This window comes from Melanerpes formicivorus, unplaced genomic scaffold (assembly GCF_026170545.1).
Source record: "Melanerpes formicivorus ecotype bairdi unplaced genomic scaffold, bMelFor1.0.p_v2 SCAF_85, whole genome shotgun sequence".
NCBI classification, from domain to species: domain Eukaryota; kingdom Metazoa; phylum Chordata; class Aves; order Piciformes; family Picidae; genus Melanerpes; species Melanerpes formicivorus.
The window spans coordinates 102,249-119,045 of NW_027142437.1; the positions used below are offsets into that span (position 1 = coordinate 102,249).

At 51.8% G+C, this 16,797-nt stretch overlaps 1 protein-coding gene across 1 annotated transcript in view; it reads right to left on the bottom strand.

Annotated features, from left to right (window-relative positions):
* BCKDHB (branched chain keto acid dehydrogenase E1 subunit beta) overlaps positions 1-16,797 on the bottom strand; it is a 74,436-nt gene that overhangs the window by 40,337 nt on the left and 17,302 nt on the right. The window contains exons 4-7 of the mRNA XM_068165168.1: positions 6,927-7,060; positions 4,974-5,129; positions 2,634-2,742; positions 154-251 (exon numbers count right to left, since the gene is read on the bottom strand). Coding sequence (XP_068021269.1) covers positions 154-251; positions 2,634-2,742; positions 4,974-5,129; positions 6,927-7,060 — 497 coding nt within the window. The remainder of the gene's footprint in view (positions 1-153; positions 252-2,633; positions 2,743-4,973; positions 5,130-6,926; positions 7,061-16,797) is intronic.

Genomic DNA, 16,797 nt, shown 5'->3' on the forward strand with positions numbered 1-16,797 from the left:
TATGACCTGTGCTGGATTCCATGGTCCTGCTCTGGCAGGGGGTTGGACTCAATGATCTCTGGAGGTCCCTTCCAGCCCCTAACATCCTGTGATCACCTAACCCTCACCCCAGGCTTTTTTGGATGAGAAATAGCTTGTAGGAAGCTTACTGACCTGAGTGCCCCAAGCAACCATTGTCACATCACTGCCTGTCTGCAGCACCTCAGCTTGAGACAGTGGAATGTGGTAGGGCTCCACAGGAACTTCTTCCACTGAATAAATGAAAATGCAAGGGGGAAAAAAAATCAGCATTAGATTCCTTTAGTATTCAATATGATCCCACAAAAATAGGCATTAAAACTATTTTCTATGTTAATAGACCAAAACTACATTGAGTCAGCCTTTCTTTCAAAGATGTAATTGCTATGTGCTGGGTAAAGCACTGGCTGGACAAACAGGTCCAAAGAGAGGTAGTCAGTGGAGTTAAATCCAGCTGGCAGCTGGTCACAAGTGGTGTTCCTCAGGGCTCAGTGTTGGGACTTCTGTTTAACATCTTTCTGATGACCTGGGTGAAGACACAGAGTGGGGCAGCAGCAAATTTGCAGGTGACACCAAGTTAGGTGTCAGGGGTGATCTGCACCAGGGTAGGGAGGTTCTGCAGAGGGACTTGGAGAGATTGGATCCATAGCCAGTGTTAAACAGGATGAGCTTCACCAAGGCCAAGTGCCAGGTCCTGCACTTGGGGCACAACAACCCCAAGCAAGGCTACAGGCTTGGGGCTGGAAAGCTGTCTGGCAGAAAGGGACTTGGGGGTGCTCATGGACAAGTAGATGAAGAGGAGTCAGCAGTGTGCCCCGGGGGCCAAGAAAGCCAAAGGCATCCTGGCTGGGATCAGCAATGCTGTGTCCAGCAGGAGCAGGGAGGGGATTGTCCCCTGGGACTCAGCTCTGGGGAGGCCACACCTTGAGGATTGTGTCCAGTTCTGAGCACCTCAGTGCAAGAGAGCTGTGGAGGTGCTGGAGCCAGGGCAGAGGAGGGCAAGGAAGCTGTAAAGGGCCTGGAGAATAAATCTGATGAAGAGAGACTGAAGGAGCTGGGGATGGTTAGTGTGAAAGAGAGGAGGCTGAGGGGAGACCTCAGTGCTGTTTACAACTACCTGAAAGGAGGTTGTGGAGAGGCTGCTGCTGGTCTCTTCTCACAGGGAATTAGTGACAGAACAAGAGGGAATGGCCTCAAGCTGCCACTGGGTAGGTTTAGAGTGGACATTAGGAAACATTTTTTGATGGTAAGAGTGGTCAGGGATTGGAATGTGCTGCCCAGGGAGGTGGTGGAGTCTCCAAGCCTGAATGTGTTTAAGGGATGTGGTGCTTAGTATCATAGTATCAGTCAGGGTTGGCAGGGACCACAAGGATCATCTAGTTCCAACCCTCCTGCCATGGGCAGGGACACCCCACATAGCTTGGGGCTCTGGTTTAGGGGTGACCCTTGTAGAGAGAGAGAAAACAGAAGAGCCAGCAGAGGATTATTTGACAAGCCTGCATGATCTGCTGCTTTTTCTGCCCAGCAGAGGGAAAACACACAGCTTCTCCTCTTACCTGCCTTGTGTCTATAGCAACCACTGATGCAAGGCATATTTATTTCTACCCCACCCAGGTTGCATGGAGCACAATGAAATGAAACTGCAAAGGTCAGAAAACAGCAGAGTAGGTCCTCCACAGGATGCCTAAACCTGATAATGTCAGGGTGACTCATCTTCTCCTTTGATTCATAATCACTGTGTACCACTGACACTGCACAGGCTGTTAACTATCCTTTCATACACCAAAGCTTCCTTTCTGCTTTGAATTCAGGTATTTTCCCTGCCATGGGCAGGGACACCCCACACTACATCAGCCTGGCCACAGCCTCAGCCAGCCTGGCCTTAAACACCTCCAGGGACAGGGCCCCAACCACCTCCCTGCACAACCCATTCCAGGGCTTCACCACTTTCATGGGGAAGAACTTCCTCCTCACCTCCAGCCTGAATCTCCCCACCTCCAGCTTCATTCCATTCCCCCTAGTCCTATCACTGCCTCTGATCCTGAGCAGTCCCTCCCCAGCCTTCCTGTAGCCCCCTTCAGATCCTGGAAGGCCACAATGAGGTCACCTCAGAGCCTTCTCTTCTCCAGACTGAACAGCCCCAACTTCCTCAGTCTGTCCTCATAGGAGAGGTGCTCCAGCCCTCTGCTCATCCTCATGGCCCTTCTCTGGACACTTTCCAGCACCTCCACATCCCTCTTGCAATAGGGGCTCCAGAACTGGAGGCAGTACTCCAGGTGGGGTCTCCCCAGAGCTGAGCAGAGGGGGAGAATCACCTCCCTTGCCCTGCTGGCCACACTTCTCCTGCTGCAGCCCAGGATCTGATTGGCTTTGCAGGCTGCAAGTGCACACTGAGAGCTCCTGTTGAGCTTCTCCTCCCCCAGCACCCCCAAGTCTCTCTCCTCAGGGCTGCTTTCCAGCAGAATTACCACAGTTCCTCTAAGAACACAGCCTCCAAACAGAACTATAGCCAAAAGCAGTCAAGACTTTTGCTACAGCATTCCTTTAGCTGTGACTGTCACTCTATTCTACTCTAGGTGCTGCTTCATAGGAAAATACAGGATGCAAATCTTTACCTGCAGCTCTGTACAGTATTTTAGGTTCAAAGAATATGCATGGGTTTTTATCCTCTATGCATGACAGCAGCAGTCCTTTGGCCTGAACAGGACTCCTTGGAATAACAACCTGTGAAGAAAAGAGTAAGTGGTTTTAGATAGTTTGTTCAAACTGCAATTCAGCTCCAAGCTTCCTCAACCAAGAATGAACAACCAAGCAAAGACTCAGGGCTGACCTTATTGCTCTCTACAACTACCTGAAGAGGGGTTGTAGACAGGCAGAGGTTGGTCTCTTCTCCCAGGCAGCCAGCACCAGAACAAGAGGACACAGTCTCAGGCTGTGCCAGGGGAGGTTTAGGCTGGAGGTCAGGAGGAAGTTTTACACAGAGAGAGTGATTGCCCATTGGAATGGGCTGCCTGGGGAGGTGGTGGAGTCACCATCACTGGAGGTGTTCAGGAGGAGACTTAATGGGGTGCTTGGTGCCATGGGTTAGTTGATTAGGTGGTGTTGGATGATAGGTTGGACACGATGATCTTGAAGGTCTCTTCCAACCTGGTCTGGTCTGGTCCATTCCATTCCATTCCATTCCATTCCATTCCATTCCATTCCATTCCATTCCATTCCCTACTTTAAAGAACCCTCTGTCTAGATTGGTCTCTTCTTCCAAAGTGTGTGAACATCAGTGCTCTGTTACTGACTCACACCAAAGCCTGCATTTTGGTTTTGCTCATGGATGAGGCTTGGATAGTTCCCTTCTGCACCATGATATCAGGAAGTATTTTTTCACTGAAAGGGTTCTCAAACATGGGAATGGTCTGCCCAACAAGGGCTGTCAATATGGACATTCTGGAAGACAGCCTGATCCATAAAACATACATCCTCAGAACAGCAGGTAAGCTATAAGCATCAGGCAATGTCCTTGTCACCCCAGCAAGAAGTTCTTCCCAGACAGAGAGATTGGCCATTGGAAGGTGCTGCCCAGGGAGGTGGTGGAGTCACCATCACTGGAGGTGTTTAAGAGGAGACTGGATGAGGCACTTGGTGCCATGGTTTAGTTGATTAGATGGTGTTGGGGGATGGGTTGGTCTTGATCATCTCTGAAGTCTTTTCCAAAATGGTATGGTATGGTCTGGTCTGGTCTATTCTATTCTATTCTATTCTATTCCATTCCATTCCATTCCACTCCACTCCACTCCACTCCATTCCATTCCACTCCATGCCAATCTATCCTATTCTATCCTATCCTAAGTCTTGTCTGCAGTACTAATGATTCCAGCCCTTCCCCTGAGCACCCTTTGAGGGAGCTGGGGTTGCTCAGTCTGGAGAAGAGGCTGAGGGGAGACCTCATTGCTCTTTACAACTACCTGAAGGGAGGCTGGAGTGAGGAGGGGGCAGCCTCTGCTCCTTGGTAGTAAGCGACAGGAATTAAGTCAGGAAGCTGCTACAGAGTGTAACAGGAGGGCAGGTCTGAAAATGACTCTTACCCAAACATCAGTCCTACCCTTGCCAGCTTGTAATACCCAGTCTTTCCTCCAGTAACTTGGGAGACAATATGCAGTTATGGGACTTCTGCAAATGAATCTGAACCATAGGTTCTTCTGCACTTCTGGATTGACACTTGAAGGGCTGGGTTTGAGTTCATCGAGAACAAGACCTGCAAGCTTGAAGGTCAAGATAAAACACCAACTGCTTTCAGGCAATGCTTTGTAAAAACTACACAAGGAGCCATGCTATTTCTACAAAGACACACATTTCAAAAGGCAGAGTCTAGAATCATGGAGTCATAGAGTCAAGAAGGTTGGAAAAGACTTCAGAGATCATCAAGTCCAACCTATCATCCAACACCTCATGACTAATGAAACCATGGCTCCCAGTGCCACATCCAATCCCCTCTTGAACACCTCCAGTGATGGTGACTCCACCACCTCCCTGGGCAGCACATTCCAATGGCCAATCTCTCTTGCTGGGAAGAACTTTCTCCTCACCACCAGCCTAAATTTCCCCTTGCACAGCTTGAGACTGTGTCCTCTTGTTCTGGTGCTGCTTGCCTGGGAGAAGAGACCAACCCCCACCTGTCTACAACCTCCTTTGAGGTAGTTGTAGAGAGCAAGAAGGTCTCCCCTGAGCCTCCTTCTCCAGGCTTCCTCTTCTCCAGGCTAAACACTCCCAGATCCCTCAGCCTCTCCTCACAGGGCTGTGCTCCAGACCCCTCCCCAGCTTTGCTGCTCTTCTCTGGACACCTTCAAGTGTCTCAAGGTCCTTCTGAAATCTTCCCTTGGGGAGAATTTCAACCCTCCACACACGCCCACCGAAACAACCAACCCAACCAAATCGCTCTTCAGAAAACAAGAGCACAGTACCTTTATTCCTGGACAGTGAGCAAAAAAAGCTTCTGGACTTTGAGAGTGATAGAGTGCTCCATGACCCACACAGCCCCAGGGGGCTCTGATGGTGAGGTTTCCACAGTTGAAGAGGTCTCCGGAGCGGTAGCGATATTTGGCTGCTTCGTTAACGATCTGGGGAGGTCAATACACAAAGGCAGCAGTCAGCTCAGTGAAAGGTATTAGGTAATAGGTTGGACTTGATGATCTCTGAGGTCTTTTCCTACCTGGTTGATTCTGTGATTCTACTCATGTTCTGTTCTGTGATTCTCAGCTGGGGGCCAGGAAGCCTCTGAAAGACTTGCAACAACAGAACTGCACCTGCCCCATGCATGGCATTCAGCATCTGAAGGGGGCCTACAAGAAGGCTGGTGTGGGACTTCTCAGGATCTCAGGTAATGATAGGACTATGGGGAATGGAGTGAAGCTGGAGGTGGGGAGATTGAGGCTAGATGTGAGGAGGAGGTTCTTCCCCATGAGAGTGGTGAAGCCCTGGAATGGGTTGTCCAGGGAGGTCGTTGGAGCCCTGTGCCTGGAGGTGTTTAAGCCCAGGCTGGCTGAGGCTCTGGCCAGGCTGATCTAGTGTGGGGTGTCCCTGCCCATGGCAGGGGGGTTGGAACTAGATGATCCTTGTGGTCCCTTCCAACCCTGACTGATACTATGATACTATGATAAGTTCTTCCCCATGAGGGTGGTGAGAAACTGGCACAGGTTGCCCAGGGAGGTGGTGGAAGCCTCACCCCTGGAGGTTTTTAAAGCCAGGCTGGATGTGGCTCTAGGCAATCTGATCTAGTGTGAGGAGTCCCTGCCCATGGCAGGGGAGTTGGAACTAGATGCTCCTTCAGGTGCCTTCTAACCCTAACAATTCCATGATTCAGAGCATCATGTCAGAAGCAAAGGAATCCTGACAGCCAACAGAAAGGCAAACATTTCCTAATGCCCATGAGGAGATCATAGAACCATAGGATTTTAGGGGTTGGAAGGGAGCTTCAAAGGTCATCAAGTCCAAGCCTCCTGACATAGTAGGTCCATAGAATCCAGCACAGGTCACACAGGAACACATCCAGATGTGACTTGAGAGTCTCCAGAGAACCTCCACAACCGACCTGGGCAGCCTGCGCCAGTGCTCTGCACAGTGAAGAAGCTCTTCCTCATGTTGAGGTGGAACCTCCTGTGCTGGAGTTTGTATCTATTGCCCCTTGCCCTATCCCAGGGAGCAAGTGAGCAGAGCCTGTCCCCTCCCTCCTGACCCCCAGCCCCCAGATATTTATAGACATTTATTAAATCCCCTCTCAGTCTTCTCTTCTCCAGACTAAAGAGCCCCAGGGCTCTCAGCCTCTCCTCATAGGGCAGTGCTCCAGTCTCTTCATCACCCTGGCAGCTCCCTGTTGGACTCTCTCCAGCAGATCCCTCTCCCTCTTGTACTGGGGAGCCCAGGACTGGATGCAATATACCAGGTGAGGTGTCAGCAGGGCAGAGGGGAGGGAGCACCTCCCTCAGTTAGTCTCAGAAGCAGCCACATAACCCAGTGGATTCCCCCATTCCCCACCCTGTCAATCAGACCAGTTCAGATCTGCAGCTTGTCCTGAGGAGAACACAGCGAGCTGTAGCAGAACAGAGGAGGAGAGAGAGTGCTGGGAAGACACAGCTGAGACATTTCAGGCTGCTGAAGCCAACACAAGCACAAACCCCAAAGTGAAACCAATAAACATTTGCTTCAAGCCACCTCTTCAGCTGCCATTAGTGAAGTAAGCCTTCAAGGTGGCCTTGGTAGCTCCCTGCTTGCTCAAAGCATGCAGAAACATGAGCAATGCAGCTGTGGGTAGGTTTGCAGCAACCACCCATTCAAACCAAGCAGTAATGGCAACAGAAGAGGAATCTGAGCAGGCACAAGGGCTTCTCTGGGCTTCCTCCAAACCTCTTGGTACTAACCTGATCAAATGCTGGGAAAATGTAATCTGCAAACTGGATCTCTGCAATGGCTGTGGCACCTGCAACAGCAACTCCAATCCCAAAGCCAACAATTCCTTGCTCACACAAGGGGGTGTTGAAAACTCTATCTTTACCTACAACACATAACAGCAATAACTCAGTAACAGTTCAACAAAATACATCAGAGCACATCAATGAGAATCCCCCAAGGATAACACCCCCAAAACAGAAATATCCCAATAATAATACCCCAATAAGAACCTCCCCCAGCTCCTTCAGTTGCTCTTCATCAGATTTATTCTCCAGGCCCTTCCCTGCCCTCCTCTGCCCTGCCTCCAGCACCTCCACATCTCTCTTGCATTGAGGTATCACAGTATCACAGCATCACCAAGGTTGGAAGAGACCTCAGAGATCATTGAGTCCAACCTGTCACCACAGACCTCATGACTAAACCATGGCACCAAGTGCCACATCCAATCCCCTCTTGAACACCTCCAGGGATGGGGAATCCAACACCTCCCTGGGCAGCACATCCCAATGACCAATGACTCACTCAGAGAAGAACTTTCTCCTCACCTCAAGCCTAAACCTCCCCTGGCACAGCTTGAGACTGTGTCCTCTTGTTCTGGTGCTGGTTGCCTGGGAGAAGAGACCAACCCCCACCTGGCTACAACCACCTTTCAGGTAGTTGTAGAGAGCAATAAGGTCTCCCCTGAGCCTCCTCTTCTCCAGGCTAAACAACCCCAGCTCCCTCAGCCTCTCCTCACAGGGCTGTGCTCAAGGCCTCTCCCCAGCCTTGTTGCCCTTCTCTGGACACCTTCAAGTGTCTCATCATCTTTCTTCAACTGAGGGGCCCAGAACTGGACACAGGACTCAAGGTGTGGCCTAACCAGTGCTGAGCACAGGGCACAATGACTTCCCTGCTCCTGCTGGCCACACTGTTCCTGATGCAGGCCAGGATGCTATTGGCCCTCTTGGCCACCTGGGCACACTGCTGGCTCATGTTTAGGTGGCTGTCAATCAGCACCCCCAGGTCCCTCTCTGTTTGGGAGCCTTCAGCCACTCTGACCCCAGCCTGTAGCTCTGCATGGGGTTGCCATGGCCAAAGTGCAGCCCCTGGCACTTGGACTTGTTGAATGCCATCCTGTTGGACTCTGCCCATCTGTCCAGTCGGTCGAGGTCCCTCTGCAGAGCCCTTTTGCCCTCTAACTGACCAACATCTGCTCCTAACTTGGTGTCACAAACTGGACAAACCCCCACCTGGCTACAACCTCCCTTCAGGGAGTTCTAGACAGCAAGAAGGTCTCCCCTGAGCCTCCTCCAGGCTAAGCAACCCCAGCTCCCTCAGCCTCTCCTCACAGGGCTGTGCTCAAGGCCTCTCCCCAGCCTTGTTGCCCTTCTCTGGACACCTTCAAGTGTCTCAATGTCCTTCAGAAACTGAGGGGCCCAGAAGTGGACACATTGTTTTTTCAAAAGGTCTAAAGGAAATCCATTTTCATCAGCAGCATTCACATCACCTTTGGCAAACCAGCTGAGGCAGCTTGCAGCTGGAATCTGACTTCAAGCAGACAACCCAGGGATACTTTGGTCATTTCATAGCTCATCTCCCCCCCCCCAGGTAAGGAATGCACTCCTCTCCCTTGTGTCAGCCACGCAGCCCAAAGCAAGCCAGCACAAACCCCAGGAGGAAGTAGAACCCCTAAGTGATCTGAAACCAGAGACCTCAGCCTCTGAAGAAAGACATCATGCTGGTGCCCATTTCAATTAACCTCCCCAGCTTGATAAACATCCCCAGTTCCTGCCACCTGAACAGGTTGATGCCCTCTGGCAAGCAGTGAGGGAAGCAATAAGGCAAACAAGGCTATGTGAGACAAACATGACTCAAGAGAGGAGGGTGACAGCCCTGTCTAATGGATGAGAAAGGCAATTCCTTCCCCTTCTCCAAACCTGGATCACTGAATCATAGCATGGCTTATGGTGCCACATCCAGCTGGCAGCCAGGCACGAGTGGTGTCCCCCAGGGATCAGTGCTGGGCCCCAGCCTCTTCAATATCTTTACTGATGATCTATATTGATGAGTCCATCACCAGTAAGTTTGCAGATGATACCAAGCTGGGGGCAGGAGTTGAGCTGTTAGAGGGTAGAGAGGCTCTGCAGAGGGACCAGGACAAGGCTGGACAGATGGGCAGAGTCCAAGGGCAGGAGATTGAACACATCCAAGTGCCAGGTGCTGTACATTGGCCACAACAACCCCATGCAGTGCTACAGGCTGGGGTCAGAGTGGCTGAGAGCAGCCAGGCAGAGAGGGACCTGGGGGTGCTGGTTGATGGTAGGATGAACATGAGCCTGCAGTGTGCCCAGGCAGCCAAGAGGCCAATGGCATCCTGGCCTGCATCAGGAAGAGTGTGGCCAGCAGGAGCAGGGAGGTCATTCTGCCCCTGTACACTGCACTGGTTAGGCCACACCTTGAGTCCTGTGTCCAGTTCTGGGCTCCTCAGTTTAGGAAGGAGGTTGACTTGCTGGAGCATGTCCAGAGAAGGGCAACAAAGTTGGTGAGGGGTTTGGAACACAGCCCTGTGAGGAGAGGCTGAGGGAGCTGGGGTTGCTTAGCCTGGAGAAGAGGAGGCTCAGGGGAGACCTTCTTGCTCTCTCCAACTACCTGAAGGGAGGTTGTAGCCAGGTGGGGGTTGGTCTCTTCTCCCAGGCAAGCAGCACCAGAACAGGAGGACACAGTCTCAAGCTGTGCCACGGGAGGTTTAGGCTGGATGTTAGGAACAAATTCTTCCCAGCAAGAGAGATTGGCCACTGGAATGTGCTGCCCAGGGAGGTGGTGGAGTCAACATCCCTGGAAGTCTTCAAGAGGGGATTGGATGTGGTACTTGGAGCCATGGTTTAGTAGCCACGAGGTGTTGGGTGACAGGTTGGACTTGATGATCTCTGAAGGCTTATTGATTCTGTGATTCTATGATCCCACAGCTGTCAGGATTAAAAACACTAGGAAAATGCAGGCTTTGATTACAAGCAACCTTTAAACAATGACTCCACCCTCCCCTGAGCTACTTCTACTTAGACAAAAAGAGACTGAGTTTTGCAAATCTTGGAAGTCTGAGCACCCAATTCCCCCTGCCCCTCTCTGGCTAAGGGGCAACAGCTTTAAGACAGCCTGAAAGATCAGAGAGATCAGAGTCATCTTCTCATCCTCCAGGAATAAAAAGTTTCATAGCAACCTAACAGAACATGTTTATAGACAGATGTGGCTGATTAGGATGCATTCACTTTTCGGCCTGCATCATCTCTATTTATTCCAAGCTATCGGGGGGGGGGAAACAAAAAGAAGAAGAAAGAGAAACCAACAAAGTGTTTCAGATTTCAGTGTCTGCAAGGAAACTCACTCCTTTTAACTTCAGGAAGAGCCAATCTCCTCTCATGGCAACACCCCACCCAAGCCTCCAGCTCTCAAGAACTCCACAAGACTCTGGAGGAGTCTCCATGCTGGATCATGAGGAGAGACTGAAGGAGGTGGGGATGGTTAGTGTGGAAAAGAGGAGGCTAAGGGGAGACCTCATTGCTGTCTACATCTACCTGAGAGGAGGTTGTGGAGGGGCTGCTGCTGGTCTCTTCTCACAGGGAATTATCATAGTATCAGTGAGGGTTGGAAGGGACCACAAGAATCATTCTTGCTCTCTACAACTCCCTGAAGGGAGGTTGTAGCCAGGTGGGGGTTGGTCTCTTCTCCCAGGCAACCAGCACCAGAACAAGAGGACACAGTCTCAAGCTGTGCCAGGGGAGGTTTAGGCTGGAGGTGAGGAGCAAGTTCTTCCCAGCAAGAGAGATTGGCCATTGGGATGTGCTGCCCAGGGAGGTGGTGGAGTCACCATCACTGGAAGTGTTTAAGAAGAGCCTGGATGAGGCATAGTATAAGTCAGGGTTGGAAGGGACCACAAGGATCAGCTAGTTCCAACCCCCCTGCCATGCCCAGGGACACCCCACACTACATCAGCCTGCCCAGAGCCTCAGCCAGCCTGGGCTTAAACACCTCCAGGGACAGGGCCTCAACCACCTCTCTGGACAACCCATTCCAGGGCTTCACCACTCTCATGGGGAAGAACTTCCTCCTCACCTCCAGCCTGAATCTCCCCACCTCCAGCTTCATTCCATTCCCCCTAGTCCTATCACTACCTGAGATCCTGAGAAGTCCCTCCCCAGCCTAGACTAGGGGTTGGTTTAGGTGACAAAGCTGCAGCTTCCCCTTTCATTTCTGTATTAAAGATCCTAATGTAGCCAACAGCAACAGTGGCTGCTCATGGATTGGAAAGGGACCTGGGGGTTCTGACTGACAAGCAACTGAATATGAATGCATCTGGAATGCATCCAGCTGGGTTTGGAAAGTCCCAAGAGAAGGAGAATCCACAACCTCTCTGGGCAGCCTGCTCCAGGGCTCTGTCACCCTCACTGCAAAGAACTTTCTCCTCAAGGAGAGATGAAACCTTCTATGGTCAAGCTTGAACTTGTTGCTCCTTGGCTTATTACTGTGCACTACTGAAAACAGCTTGGCCCCTTCCACTTGACCCCCACCACTCAGCTATTGAGAGACATTGATCAGATCCCCCTCAGCCTTCTCTCCTCCAGACTAAACAGCCCCAGGGCTCTCAGTCTCTCTTCACAGGGGAGATGCTCAAGTCCCCTAAGCATCCTCCTGGCTCTCCCTTGCACTCTCTCCAGCAGGTCTCTGTCTCTTCAACTGGGGAGCCCCAAACTGGGCACAGGATTGCAGCTGTGGTCTCAGCAGGGCAGAGCAAAGGGGGAGCAGAACCTCCCCGGCCCTGCTGGCCACACTTTTCTTGCTGCACCCCAGGATCCCCTTGGCTCCCTTGGCCCCCAGGGCACATTGCTGTCCCATGCAGAACTTGCTGCCCACCAGCACTCCAAGGTCTTTCTCAGTGGAGCTGCTCTCCAGCAGGGCAGCTTTTAACCTGCCTGATTTAATAGGAAAGGAGACCTTTCATAATAAGTGCCTAGCACAAGCTGCTGCTCAGCCTGCTCACTGCAAGATGGGCTTTGAATCAAGTTAAATCCTAATGAAGCAGCTCCTCAAAGTGCTCCTGTTGCAAAGCAATTCAGAGAATTCATTGGACTGGGGCAGCCCTCTTGTGACCCTTTGAGACTTCTGGCAAATTACCTCCAGGGAAAGTGAGTGTTTTACTGCCTCTGCTAATCTGTGCAGCACCTTCTCAACCTGAAGTGCTGATAATTACCACACTCTTATCAGGAAGCTCAGGGGCAGAAGGAACAGCAGCCATCATCAATTAGTCCCACTAATGACACAGAGGGCACACTGGTCACAGGGCTGAGCAAGGAAATGGAGAATCAATACCATCCACCCAAGCCCCAGGAGAGGTGTGAAGGCTGACATCTGAAAGAAGGTACCTGAAGTGTGCTTGCCCACCCAGAATTCATACAGACAGCAGAAGCTACTTCTGCTGATCAATTCCATCCTGTATCTTTAGTAAACTTTAATCCCCCTTGACACTGGATTACCACAACCTTCATGCCAAAGGTTGCACTGCAAGGATTCACTGAAGGGGGAAAATTCCACTTGGATGAAGCTCAGCAGCACATCATCTTGCCCAGCAAGTGGATCTTGAATTACCTTTACAGTGCATTAGAGCAGCTTTCTCAGGCACTAGACTGAGCATCAAGTCCTGTGTTAATACACACATCCCCTACCTTCCCCCCAAACAGCTTTAGAACATAGCCACGAGGATGAGCAGAGGGCTGGAGCACCTCTCCTGTGAGGACAGACTGAAGGAGTTGGGGCTGTTCAGTCTGGAGAAGAGAAGGCTCTGAGGTGACCAAATTGTGGCCTTCCAGGATCTGAAGGGGGCTACAGGAAGGCTGGGGAGGGACTGCTCAGCATCTCAGGTAGTGATAGGACTAGGGGGAATGGAATGAAGCTGGAGGTGGGGAGATTCAGGCTGGAGGTGAGGAGGAAGTTCTTCCCCATGAGAGTGGTGAAGCCCTGGAATGGGTTGTCCAGGGAGGTGGTTGGGGCCCTGTCCCTGGAGGTGTTTAAGCCCAGGCTGGCTGAGGCTCTGGCCAGGCTGATGTAGTGTGGGGTGTCCCTGCCCATGGCAGGGGGGTTGGAACTAGATGATCCTTGTGGTCCCTTCCAACCCTGACTGATACTATGATAGCAAAAGAAGTACTCTTGGGTAATGAGTCAGGAATATATACTCCAGATGTCACTGTGCAAAGGCATTGATATGAATCAGAACTCAATCCACAGCTTGCAAAACTGCTCTGGGAGAAGCAGGCAAGCAAGCTGCAGAACTCTCTGCTTAAATCCATCCACAAAGAAACAAGGAGAACCAAACTTGAAGCTGCTTAGGATTTACTCTATACACAACAAGAAGTCATTCTGAACTCCGAACTAAACATTCCACACTCAACTTGCAGCCAAGCCCAGCTGGAGAGCTGTAAGCAGTGCAGTCATAGTATGATAGTATCAGTCAGGGTTGGAAGGGACCACAAGGATCATCTAATTCTAAACCCCCTGCCATGGGCAGGGACACCCCACACTACATCAGCCTGGCCAGAGCCTCAGCCAGCCTGGGCTTAAACACCTCCAGGGACGGCGCCCCAACCACCTCCCTGGACAACCCATTCCAGGGCTTCACCACTCTCATGGGGAAGAACTTCCTCCTCCCCTCCAGCCTGAATCTCCCCACCTCCAGCTTCATTCCATTCCCCCTAGTCCTATCACTACCTGAGATCCTGAGCAGTCCCTCTCCAGCCTTCCTGTAGCCCCCTTCAGATACTGGAAGGCCACAATGAGGTCACCTCAGAGCCTTCTCTTCTCCAGACTGAGTCCCCCAGGGATCAGTGCTGGGTCTGCTCATGTTCAACATCTTCATCAATGATATTGATGAGGGGACAGACAGAGAGAGTGTCTACTCAGCAAGTTTGCTGATGATACCAAACTGAGAGGCTTGGCTGAGACACCTGAAGGCTGTGTGGCCATTCAGCAAGACTTGGACAGACTGAGAGCTAGGCAGAGAGGAACCTAATGAGGTTCAACAAGGAGAAGTGCAGAGTCCTGCACATGGGGAGGAAGAATAAATTGCAGCAGCACAGGCTGGGAGGTGAAATGCTGGAGAGCAGCCCCAAGGAGAAGGTCCTGGGTGTCCTGGTGGACAACAAGTTCTGCATGGGACAGCAATGTGCCCTGGGGGCCAAGAAGGCCAAGGGAATCCTGGGGTGCATTAAGAGGAGTGTGTCCAGCAGAGCCAGGGAGGTTCTGCTCCCCCTCTACTCTGCCCTGGTGAGGCCACACCTGGAATAATGCATCCAGTTCTGGGCTGCCCACTTCAAGAGGGACAGGGATCTACTGGAGAGGGCTACAAGGATGATTGAGGGCCTGGATCAGTGCCTTGTGAGGAGAGGCTGAAAGCCCTGGGGCTGTTTAGGCTGCAGCAGAGAAGTCTGAGAGGGGATTTAATAAATGTTTATCAATACCTGAGGGCTGGGGGTCAGGAGGGAGGGGACAGGCTCTGCTCACTTGCTCCCTGGGATAGGCCAAGGGGCAGTGGATATAAACTACAGCACAGGAGGCTCCACCTCAGCATGAGGAAGAACTTCTTCATTGTGAGGGTCCCAGAGCACTGGCACAGGCTGCCCAGAGAGGTTGTGGAGTCTCCTTCTCTGGAGACTTTCAAGGCCTGTCTGGATGTGTTCCTGTGTGAGCTGTACTGGATTATATGGCCCTGCTCTAGCAGGGGAGTTGGGCTCAAAGATCTCTGGAGGTCCCTTCCAGCCCCTAACATCCTGTGAGCCTGAGGACAATCTTACCTTCTCACCCATGTTTTTCCCCCAAAGGCAATGAAGAGACATTCCACTTCAACAGAAGTTGCCTTCAGGGGTTCAGCACAGCTCAAGCTCATAAAATAGTCCTGTGTTCCAATAAATACCACAGTGTCAGAAGGGCTACTGTGCCCTGGGCATGGCTAGCTGCAGCCATCTCTTGGCCAAATAAACAAAGCCACCTCACCTCTTGTACCAAAGTGTGAATAAATGACTCATTTACCGGGCATGAAGTGTTCCCTGAAACCTCTCACAGGTGTTTGCACCTTAGACATGAGGTCTGCAGATAAACAAGCAGGGATTAGGGGGGATCAGACACAGGAAACAAACATCTTTGCTGTAAAACAAGCTGCTGCTCTCAGAGAATGGTTTGGGTTGGAAGGGACCTTAAAGATCATCTAGTCCCAATCCCCCCTGCCATAGGCAGAGACCCCTCCCACCAGCCCAGGTTGCTCAAGGCCTCATCTAACCTGGCTTTGAACACCTCCAGGGAGGGAACATCCATGACCTCACTGGGCAACCTGTTCCTAGTGGAATGGGCTGCCTGGGGAGGTGGTGGAGTCACCATCACTGGAGGTGTTCAGGAGGAGACTTGACAGGGTGCTTGGTGCCATGGGTTAGTTGGTTGGGTGGTGTTGGATGATAGGTTGGACGCCATGATCTCAAAGGTTTCTTCCAACCTGGTATGGTCTCCTCTCCTTTTTCCTTTCCTTTCCTCTCCCCTCTGCTCTCCCCTCCTCTCTTCTGCTCTCCCCTCTCCTCCTCTGCTCTCCCCTCTCCTCCTCTGCTCTCCCCTCTCCTCCTCTGCTCTCCCCTCTCCTCCTCTGCTCTCCCCTCTCCTCCTCTGCTCTCCCCTCTCCTCCTCTGCTCTCCCCTCTCCTCCTCTGCTCTCCCCTCTCCTCCTCTGCTCTCCCCTCTCCTCCTCTGCTCTCCCCTCTCAACACCCTCACTGTAAAGACTTTCTAATACCCATTCTAAATCTCCCCTCCTCACAGAGTCATGGAATCCTAGGGGAGCTCCAGAGATTGAGCCCAACAGAAAGCTATTAAGCAAGCAGGTTTTACTCACTAAGAATTCAAGAGCCATGTACACAAGTGTGGCTAGCCCACATTCATCAGCTGCAAGAACCAGAGCCTGGAGAAGAGACTCAGGGAAACCTTATTGCTCCCTACAACTACCTGAAGGGGGGTTGTAAACAGGCAGAGGTTGGTCTCTTCTCCCAGGCAACCAGCACCACAACAAGAGGACACAGTCTCAAGCTGTGCCAGGGGAGGTTTAGGCTGGAGGTCAGGAGGAAGTTCTACACAGAGAGAGTGATTGCCCATTGGAATGGGCTGCCTGGGGAGGTGGTGGAGTCACCATCACTGGAGGTGTTCAAGAGAGGACTGGACGTGGCACTTGGTGCCATGGGTTAGTTGGTTGGGTGGTGTTGGATGATAGGTTGGACACAATGATCTTGAAGGTCTCTTCCAACCTGGTTTATTCTATTCTATTGTAATACTGATCTATAAGGAAAACCATAAGAATACTCCTGCAGAGGGACTGCATGTGTAGGGAAGCCAGGGAATCTCCATCACTGAAGGATGTGCTCAGGTGGCCAGCAAGGCCAAGGGCATCCTGGCCTGCATCAGGAACAGTGTGGCCAGCAGGAGCAGGGAGGTCATTCTGCCCTGTACTCTGCACTGGTTAGGCCACACCTCGAGTCCTGTGTCCAGTTCTGGGCTCCTCAGTTTAGGAAAGATGTTGAGTTGCTGGAAGGTGTCCAGAGAAGGGCAACAAAGCTGGGGAGGGGTCTGGAGCACAGCCCTAGGAGGAGAGGCTGAGGGAGCTGGGGCTGCTTAGCCTGGAGAAGAGGAGGCTCAGGGGAGACCTTATTGCTCTCTACAACTACCTGAAGGGAGGTTGTAGCCAGGTGGGGGTTGGTCTCTTCTCCCAGGCAAGCAGCACCAGAACAAGAGGACACAGTCTCAAGCTGTGCCAGGGGAGGTTCAGGCTGGATGTTAGGAAGAAA